The 10255-nt window shown below is 45.6% G+C and overlaps 1 protein-coding gene across 1 annotated transcript in view; it reads left to right on the forward strand.

Moving 5' to 3' along the window:
• Positions 1-10255, forward strand: part of DNAH10 (dynein, axonemal, heavy chain 10) — a 222062-nt gene that overhangs the window by 84545 nt on the left and 127262 nt on the right. Inside the window, exons 28-31 of the mRNA XM_011988890.1 lie at positions 1071-1304; positions 3930-4153; positions 8591-8860; positions 8965-9148. Of these exons, the coding sequence (XP_011844280.1) occupies positions 1071-1304; positions 3930-4153; positions 8591-8860; positions 8965-9148 (912 nt within the window). The remainder of the gene's footprint in view (positions 1-1070; positions 1305-3929; positions 4154-8590; positions 8861-8964; positions 9149-10255) is intronic.

Genomic DNA, 10255 nt, shown 5'->3' on the forward strand with positions numbered 1-10255 from the left:
AAGACTAACATGACAAATATCAATTCATTACAGAATGCTTTAGAAATTACAAAAAGCCAAGAAAAAAAAGAAAGGAAGGAAAAAGTACCTATAATCCCCTTGCCCAGGGTAACCATTTTAACGGTTGAGCATGTAGCTTTGTGGAATGTTTATTCCTGCATAAACATACAAATATATGTAGATAAATAAATAACATTCTACAAAATAGGATTGTTCTTTTTTTTTTTTTCTTTAAAGAGACGAGGTCTTGCTTTGTTGCCCAGTGATCAAAGCTCACTGCAGCCTCCAACTCCTGGGCTCATATGATCCTCGCCTTGGCCTCCCGGGTAGCTGGGACGACAGGTGTGCACCACCACACCTAGCTAACTTAAAAAAAAAAAAAGGTTTTTTTTTTCTTTTTTTTTTAGTAGCGATGGAGTTTTGCTCTATCGCCCAGGCTGGTCTCAGACTCCTGGCCTCAAACAATCCTCCTGCCTTACTCTCCCAAAGCACTGGGTTTACAGGCATGAAACTAGAATCATTCTTACCAATATCATTGACTATTTTCATTGAACAGCTTGACGTATTTCAATAAATAAACATCGAAATTATCACTCACAGCAGATGACTGACCTGTTGCTGGACTTGGAGGCTATTTCTTTCTTTTTCTGCCGTGATGAAGAAGCTGCTGTGAATATTCTGTATATACAAATCGCTCACGGTGGAATTGCCAGCTTCCTTTACTCAGCATATATTGACTGGGTTACTGGGTGTAAGCACTGCTGTAAGGTGGGGTGGAACCCATCAGTGAACAAGACAAAAAATCCTTTCCCCGTGCCGCTGGCCGCCTTATGGGATAACGAAAAGAAAAATCAGAAACCGGTTAGTTACATGTAGTACGTTAGAAGGTGCTAAGGATACGCATGTATAAAAATGATAAACTGATCCCCTGAAAGCCGATGGCACTGGGCAGCTTGTCAGTTTGGTCTCTGCTGTACCTGGGCTCTGGCGAGTGCCTGTTGGGGGTCAAACACAGTGTGTCTGCTCTCCCTGCTCACCCTGCTTGATGGCTCTCCTCTGTCCTGGTCCAGATCATGGGCGAGACCTTAAAAGACCCCGTGATCAAGAGGTGCTGTGAAGCCCCAAACCGCCTCAGTGACCTACAGAATGTCAGCGAGGGCCTGGAGAAATGCCAGAAAAGTCTCAACGACTACTTAGATTCGAAGAGAAACGCCTTCCCGAGGTTCTTCTTCATTTCTGACGATGAGCTGCTCAGCATTCTGGGGAGCAGTGACCCACTCTGCGTCCAGGAGCACATGATCAAGGTCGGCCCTCTGAGTGGGCAGGGGCTCCCCGTGTAAGCCTTAGAACCGCCTTCAGTCCTCCCTGGTTCCCTCTGCCGTGAGGTTCAACCCAAAGGGTTAAGACTGAAATGTTGCTAGAGTTGGGTTTTTGGTTTGTTTTCTGAGATAGGGTCTGGCTCTGTTGCCCAGGCTGGAGTGCGGTGGTGCAATTCGTGGCTCACTGCAGCCTCGAGTTCCCCGACGCAAGTGATCTGCCACCTCAGCTTCCTGAGTCGCTGGGACCACAAGTGCACATCACCATGCCTGGCTATTTTTTATATATTTTTTGGAGAGATGGGGTCTCATTATGTTGCCCAGGCTGGTCCCTAACTCCTGAGCTCAAGCGATCCTCCCACCTCAGCCTCCCAAAGTGCTGGGATTGCAGGTGTGAGCCACCGCACTCAGCCCTGGAGTTTTAATTTGAAATGTAAGTCTGATGATATTCACTCAGTCTGAAATCACACCAGATTCAGCTCTTTTTCCACAGTCCAAAACCTTTCCTTTTATAAACTAAAAAAAGTTAAAAATAAAAAATACAGAAATATACAAAGACTAGTATATTAAACAGAGAGGCATTGGAGGATAGTGGTTTCGCACATGGACTCTAGAACCACATGGCTGGGGTTCAAATCTTTGCTCTATTCTGAGTTTCTGTGTGGCCTTCGGCAAGGTACTTGATCTCTCTGGACATCAGTTTCCTCATCTGTGAACGGACATAACCCCAGTAGTTACCTGTTTCGGTGGAGCTGCTATAAAGATGGAATGAGTCACTATTTATAAAGCACTTTGAACAGCGCCTGCTTTGCACTGTTGGCTAAACAACCCTCTCCACTACCCAGAATTGGCACGTGTTACCATTTAGTCATATTTGGTTTGTCTCTTTTTTTTGTAAAGTTGTACAAATTTGCAATACTCTTTGTTCCCTTCCCCATTCATACTTCCTCTACTTTCTTTTTTTTTTTTTTTTTTGAGATAGAGTCTCACTTGTGTCACCCAGGCTGGAGTGCAGTGGCATGATCTCAGCTCACTGCAACTTCCACCTCCCGGGTTCACGCCATTCTCCTGCCTCAGCCTCCCGAGTAGCTGGGACTACAGGCGCCAGCCACTGTCATGAATTTGTTATGATTCCTTCCAGACCATAATTTCATACTTTTTAAATAAATGTATATGTATCCACGAACCATTTCTGGAATGGCAGCAAACAACAGAGAAAACTGCCCCTTGTGATGGAGAACAGAGGCTGAGCAGACATGATCTTTGGCCTGCTAGTCAAAGCTCTTTATCTAGCGTCAGCCCGGGCAGGGGCTCTGAGCCTCGGCACTGCTGGCATTTGGGGCTGGATGACTCTTTGCCATGGGTGCTGTCCTGTACATTACAGGATATTATGTAGCATCCCTGATCGCAACCTACTAGATGCCATAGCACCCCCTCCCTAGTTATGACAACCAGAAACATCTCCAGACATTGCCAATGTCCCCTGGTGGCAAAATCATCCCCGGTTGAGAGTCAGTATTGCAGGGTAATTCCTCCATTCCAAATTAACAGAGCACTTAGGAACAAGTGCTTTCTTCCATACTTTCCCTTTAATTAATGCTGACTTCCTTCTTAAAGTAAAATTCATATTTTTGACTGCATGTTTTTCCTTTCTCAAAGGGGAGGCTTATACAGTATTCTGTTTCTTTTTCTTTTTTTTTTTTTTTGAGATGGGGCCTTGCTTTGTTGCCCAGCCTGGAGTCAGTGGTGTGATCACAGCTCATTGAAGCCTCTACCTCCTGGGCTCAAGCAGTCCTCCTGCCTCAGCCTCCTAAAGTGGTGGGATTACAGGCATGAGCTATTGTGCCTGGCCTTCTGCTTCCACTTTTGTAAACAAGTCTTTTACTGTTACAGAAAAATACAGTATCAGGAATACTTCATTTACTGTTTGCCTCTTTTGGAGACCTCTGATTTTATTTTTTAAAGTCTGTTTGTTGCCTTCCTCTCCTCTCTGATTTGCAAGTGCCTTGTATTATATGGTGGGCCCTAAAGGACCCATTGTCCTAAATGTTATTCTGATTAATAACAATGATAATAGTCAGCAAATGCCACGTGTTTAACAGTGTGCTGGCATTCGACTCACATTGTTTCATTTGATTCTCCCAAGCCCACCTTGGTAAATGCCATGATCATGTTTATTCCAGGCAGAGAGAGGAGGAGCAACTCACCCATAGTTGCTCAACTGGATAGTGGGGAAGCTGGGATTCCACCACAGGCCTCTGTTCCCCAGCCTGGGGTGTTAATCACCCTTCCACCTCCCCCACATTCCACTGGCTCCTATGTCCAGATATCTCCCCATTCCAGCAGGGTTAGGGACAGAGTCTGTCTTCTTTTTCTTTCTATTTTCAATCCTCCACAGATCTTTGCACAGTGCAGAGTAAATGAAAGTCCCCAGTAAATGTCTTTCGGATGACCACACAGGTGGGTGAGCGACATCCATCTTGCCTGTGATCTCGGCTCAATGGTTGCCATTGCTTGCATCGTGGCAGCTCTGCTGGATGAAGCACTGCTGGCTGGTCTTTGATTCCAGAACTCAGTGCAGGTCTTACAGGGCCGCCTCTCCCGGTTTTGCAGATGTACGACAACATAGCATCGCTGCGGTTTAACGACGGCGATAGTGGAGAAAAACTGGTGTCCGCGATGATTTCAGCGGAAGGAGAAGTCATGGAGCTGCGGAAGATCGTGCGGGCCGAAGGGCGCGTGGAGGACTGGATGACGGCAGTTTTGAATGAAATGAGAAGAACTAATAGACTAATTACCAAAGAGGCTATTTTTAGATACTGTGAAGACAGAAGCAGGCAAGTCTGTGAATGTGAACGTGCATTGCTCTATCCTATTCATAGTCGTAATGGATTAATTTTAAGGGCTTGGAGTAGATTGACTGACATTCCAAATGAGGTTTTATTATTTTGCAATAGGTAATTAGTGGACAGATAGATGTCTTTATTTTTATTTTTTTGAGACAGGGTCTTGCTCTGTCACCCAGGCTGGAGTGAAGTGGCACAATGGCTCACTGCAGCCTTGACCTCCCGGGTTCAAGAGATCCTCCCACCTCAGCCTTCAGTGTAGCTGGGACTACCAGGCATGGGAATTACCACACCTGGCTAATTTTGTACTTTTTTGTAGAGAGGGAGTCTCACTGTGTTGCCCAGGCTGGTCTCAAACTCCTGGGCTCAAGTGATCCTCCCACCTTGGCCTCCCGAAGTGCTGGGATTACAGGTGTGAGCCACTGCACCCGGGCAAGCTAGCAGTCTTTAGTATATGTGCTGCCAAAGCGAGCTCAAGATAGCAGTCTTCAAATGATCACACCGAGCAGTAGTCTGAAAGTGTGCCCCCTGCGACTGTTAGAAATGCTGACTCTTGGGTCTTAGCCTGCACCTGTGCATCAGAACTCTGGGGGTGGGGCCTGAGGAGTTGTGTTTTTGCAAGCTCCCAGGGGATTCCCAGCACCCTTAGCATGTGACCCGCTGACTTAGTGAACCACCAGAAACGAGGTGTTTAATAGGATTATGTGTATGTAACGTTTCTAAAATATTTACTGAATTTCTACTGCATAAAAAGATTTTTGTGGCTAAAGAGGCTTCAGGATATCATGCTGAGCCCTGCCTGCTCCTAGCAGCTGAGTGCAGTTCAACTAGAAATACAGAAAGCCTCTTTGGCTAACTTGTTCTGTTAGATTGAGACAGGATCCCCCTTAAAGTTGGACTGTATTTGGCAGGGCCTTGATGCAGACATAAAATCTTCCTTGTTATTATGAGAACACCATCCTCTTGATTTTGTACACTGCCTTTTTGATTTTGCAAAATGCAAACATCTACTTAAAAAATTATCAGAGAGCAGCATAATATTTATTTGACTATGATCCTGCTGTTTCTGAGGTACTGAGGCATATAAAAAGTTTGTTTGCATCTTTATGTAGATATGTTCAGTGGTATGCTAGTAAACTGAATGTCTGGGAAAATTTTTTTTAAAGCTTTGATTTAAAGTATTTGCCAGTTTCCATGGTGCAAATATTCCTGTCATGGCTGATTTCAAAGCTCAGTGAAATAACAGTAAGTGGTTTAACAACCAGCTTGCAGAATTCCTGAGTATTTGACAGTCTTGCGAGTTGATAGGAGGTGGCCCTAGCACTCATTTAACCAATAGTTCTTCAACCCCTGCTCTGGGCTATTCACTATGCTAGATGCTATTTCAAAACCAAACTAGACAGAAGTCTCTGCCTTCTGTATGTATTAATCGCTGAATGTTTTAAAGTCTCTTTCATGCTCCAAAATACTATGAATTTTATGTCAGCATAAGTTGATTTTATTTGCATGATAGCTACCACTTTGCTAGGGCATTGCTACGTTTGGCGGTTCTTAGTTGGTGGAAAAGAGTAAGGAAATTCAGCCTGATGGACTGAAAAAGATATTTTTCTCATCCCAATGCGCCTTTGAGCACATGAACTTGTTGCTTCCAACAGGGAGAATAGTTGACATGAGCATGTTGATTTATTTGAGCTGATACGTGTGGCATCACTGAGAAGTTAAGGCCAGCTGTATCTAGTCCCAGGAAACACCAGTGTCCTGGGATTTCTTAGCTTTGCCCTGGTCATTTAATCTTCTCTGATCCTGCGGCCTCAGCTGCCACCTCTCCCTGTTTCTGATTCTAGGTTTGTCACGTTCTTTGCAAGGCCAGTCTTTGCTCGTCATTTCAGTGTCATCCTCTGGGTGTTCGTAATCTTTGTTGTCTCTCTCCTGATGTGTAGGGATCATGCATATAAGTAATCTTTAGGTTTTAGCTGCACCGCAGAATTTTAAAATAAGACAACAAAGGTCAATGTTCTTTTTATTGCTTTTCCTACTTATTTATTTATTTATTTATTTATTTATTTATTTATTTATTGAGACAGAGTCGTGCTCTGTCACCCAGCCTGGAGTGCAATAGCGCGATCTCAGCTTACTGTAACCTCCGCCTCCCAGGTTCAAGCGATTCTTCTGCCTCAGACTCCCGAGTAGTTGGGATTACAGGCACCCACCACCACACCTGGCTAACTTTTGTATTTTTAGTACAGACCGGGTTTTGCCATGTTGGTCAGGCTGGTCTTGAACTTGCAACCTCAGGTGATCCGCCAGTCTCAGCCTCCCAAAGTGCTGGGATTACAGGTGTGAGCCACCGCGCCCGGCCTCATACTCTTTTAAATTTATTTTGCCATTAACTGTAGGTCATCAAGATAATAACTATAGTAACCCGAAGTCACTTTTCCAGTATTGGCATTGTATTAGTCTGTTTTCACACTGCTATACAGAAATAACCAAGACTGGGTAATTTATAAAGAAAAAGGTTTAATTGACTCACAGTTACGCATGGCTGGGGAGGCCTCAGGAAACTTACAGTTACGGCAGAAGGCAAAGGCAAAGCAAGTACCTCTTTCACGTGGTGGCAAGAAAGAGAGAGAAGGAGGAACTAACAACCGCTTATAAAACCATCAGGTCTCATGAGAACTCACTCTGTATCGTGAGAACAGCATGGGGGAAACCGCCCCCATGATCCAATCACCTCCCACCAGGTCCCTCCCTCAACACCTGGGAGTTATGGGGATTACAATTGGAGTTGAGACTTGGGTGGGGACACGGAGCCCAACCATATTAGGCATTTACAGCTCTGAGTCCATTATTTCTTAAGTGCAGTTTGGAAAAAAAGCTTTGCCTAAATGTGTTTCAAGGCAATCACAAGCTATGTAAGTTAGTGCCTTGGTAGAGGAAATCCAAACATATGAAAAGAGGAGAAACCCCGTGACTCAGCAGGATCTGTACATTACGGGAGGATGAGGTGTTTCGTTTCACCTTTCAGACTTGCAAAAATTCAAAAGCATGATACAGCCTGGCCTGCAAACCTGGGCAGTGTGGTCAGAGACTATGAAATTCTTTGTTGGAATTTTAATTTTCTTTCTTGAGGCAGGGTCTTACTCTGTTGCCCTGGCCACAGTACAGTGATGTGAGCTCGGCTCACTGAAGCCCTGAGCTCCTGGGTTCAAGCAATCCTCCCACCTCAGCCTCCTGAATAGCGGGGACTACAGGCATGTGCCACCACATCTGGCTAATTTTTGTATTTTTGGTAGAGACAAGGTTTCACTGTGTTGCCCAGGCTGGTCTCAAACTCCTGAGCTCAAGCAATCTGCCGCAGCTGGGCCTCCCATAATGCTGGGATTACAGGTATGAGCTACCATGCCCAGCCTGGAATGTTTTTTTACTTCTTACAATAAACCCCAAATACTAAGTAAGTTTGAAAACCTTAATCAAGTATTTTATTTTATTTTATTTTATTTTATTTTATTTTATTTTATTTTATTTTATTTGTTAGAGACAGGGCCTTGCTCTGTCACTCAGGTTGGAGTACAGTACACAATTGTAGTTCGCTGCAGCCTCCAACTCCTGGGCTCCAGTGCCCCTGGAGTAGCTGGGACTACAGGTGTGCGCCATCATGCCTGGGTAGTTTTTAATTTATTTTTTGTAGAGACAGGGTTTTGCTATGTTGCCCAGGCTGGTCTTGAACTCCTGGCTTCAAGTGATCCTCCGCCTACGCTTGCCAAAGTGTTGGGATTATAGGCGTGAGCCACCACGACTGGCCCAAAACATTGAAAAAGTGATCTGGCAACTTTCTTTTCCTTTTCTTTTCTTTTCTTTTCTTTTTTTTTTTTGAGATAGAGTCTTGCTGTGTCACCAGGCTGGAGTGCAGTGGTGTGGTCTTGGCTCACTGCAACCTCTGCCTCCTAGGTTCAAACGATTCTCCTGCCTCAGCCTCCCAAGTAGCTGGGATTACAGGCACATGCCACCATGCCTAATTTTCGTATTTTTTTTTTAAGTAGAGATGGGGTTTCACCATGTTGGCCAGGCTGGTCTTGAACTGGTGATCCGCCTGCCTTGGCCTCCCAAAGTGCTGGGATTACAGGCGTGAGCCACCACACCCGGCCATGATCTGGCATCTTTCTATGCAGTCAGGTACCTGCAACATTTTTTGTGGCGAGAGGCATCCTCGGCCTGGAATTTTACTACCTAGTCAGAGATAGGTAACATCTTACTCCTACCTAAGTCTTACTCCTCTGACTTAGGTAAACAAATGCAGGCACTTGTTTACCTGAAGCCTTTACTTTGCCCTTCCTATTCCAGATCAAAGAAATAAATTCCTGAAGGGACTGTTTTGGGTACCAGTCCCCAGATTGATCAGAGCCTCTTACACGTGTGCGTTCTCTGCAGAGTCGACTGGATGCTCCTGTACCAGGGCATGGTGGTGCTGGCCGCCAGCCAGGTGTGGTGGACCTGGGAGGTGGAAGACGTCTTCCACAAAGTGCAAAAAGGGGAGAAGCAGGCCATGAAGAACTACGGCAGGAAAATGCACCGACAGATCGATGAGTTGGTAACGCGCATCACCATGCCCCTGAGCAAAAACGACAGGAAAAAATACAACACCGTTCTCATCATTGACGTGCACGCCAGAGACATAGTTGATTCTTTCATAAGAGGCAGGTGAGCATTTTCCGGGGGCACTGGCATTTCAAAAGGGACCCTTCGTGGTCCTCTGGTCTGTCTCAATGGTTTCCACTTCCTCCTCCACCTTTCTTGCGGTCCAGCATCCTGGAGGCCCGAGAGTTTGAATGGGAAAGTCAGTTGCGGTTTTATTGGGACCGGGAGCCAGATGAGCTGAACATCCGCCAGTGCACGGGAACCTTTGGCTACGGATACGAGTACATGGGTCTGAACGGCAGGCTGGTCATCACGCCCCTCACCGACCGGATTTACCTGACGCTCACCCAGGTGACTGTCGGCCTGGTGCTTGTGGTTACCACTTACCTTGGGGTGGGGCACTTTCTCTAAGCTTGAGGCATGATGACTGCAGTGATTGAAATAGCAGGGGAGATCGCTGCTTTGAAATCTGGAAAAGCTTTTCCATTCGGGATGTGACCCGATTGTCACCATTTGGGATTGGGATATAAGTGTGGCCATGCTTAGCCACTGCTACACTGGCCCCTAGGTAATGGTGTGTCAGGCTGTATCAGTAGAGGCCAATGGGAAAATGCAGAAATGCCAAAGATGGTGACTGTTAGGGCAGGTGTGATGTGGTTTTGCACGTCTTGTGACAGCTTTTGTTCCAGAATATATCTGTTCCAGTGAACAGCCTTGGATGGTAGAGATAGCGTCTCCCTCCAGGACAGAAGGTAAACTTGTTTGCTGTACAGGAAATGAAGGTAACATCCATCCAGGCAGAGTTTGGGCAGGTTGGCAAGCAACCCCCAAGACTGTTTGTCAGATGCTTGCTAGTTTTCTTTTTTTCTTTTTATAAATTAGAGATGAGGTCTCGATATGTTGCCCAGGCTTGCCTTGAACTCCTGGCCTCAGGTGATCCTCCCACCTTGGCCTCCCGAGTAGCTAGGACTATAGCACGCACCGCTGCACCTGGCTAGATTGGTGGTCTCTTAGGCTCACATTTTCTCAGCTGAGACTCATACCCGCTGTGGGTGTGGCATGCGCCTGGGCCCGTCTCCTCATCACCCCATGGGATTTGGGGGGACAGGGATAAAGGGAATGAGTGACAACAGGAAGCCCATGCTGCCTCCTGTGCTGTGAGTGATAAAGTCCTTTGTTTTTGAGAAAAAGAGTGTCATCTTATCTGTATTGGTTAGAGTTCTCCAGAGAAATAGTACCAGTAGGACATAGCTAGCTGTTTGTCTGTCTGTCTATCTGTCTGTCTGTCTATCTATCTATCTATTTATCTATCTGTCTGTCTGTCTGTCTGTCTCTCTGTCTATCGATCTGTCTCTATCTATCTATCTATCTATCTATCTATCTATCTATCTATCTATCTATCTAGATCTATGTATCTATCTTATCCATCCATCCATCCATCTGTCTATGTATCTATCT

The sequence above is a fragment of the Mandrillus leucophaeus genome, unplaced genomic scaffold (assembly GCF_000951045.1).
Source record: "Mandrillus leucophaeus isolate KB7577 unplaced genomic scaffold, Mleu.le_1.0 Scaffold34, whole genome shotgun sequence".
In the NCBI taxonomy this organism is placed as follows: Eukaryota; Metazoa; Chordata; class Mammalia; order Primates; family Cercopithecidae; genus Mandrillus; species Mandrillus leucophaeus.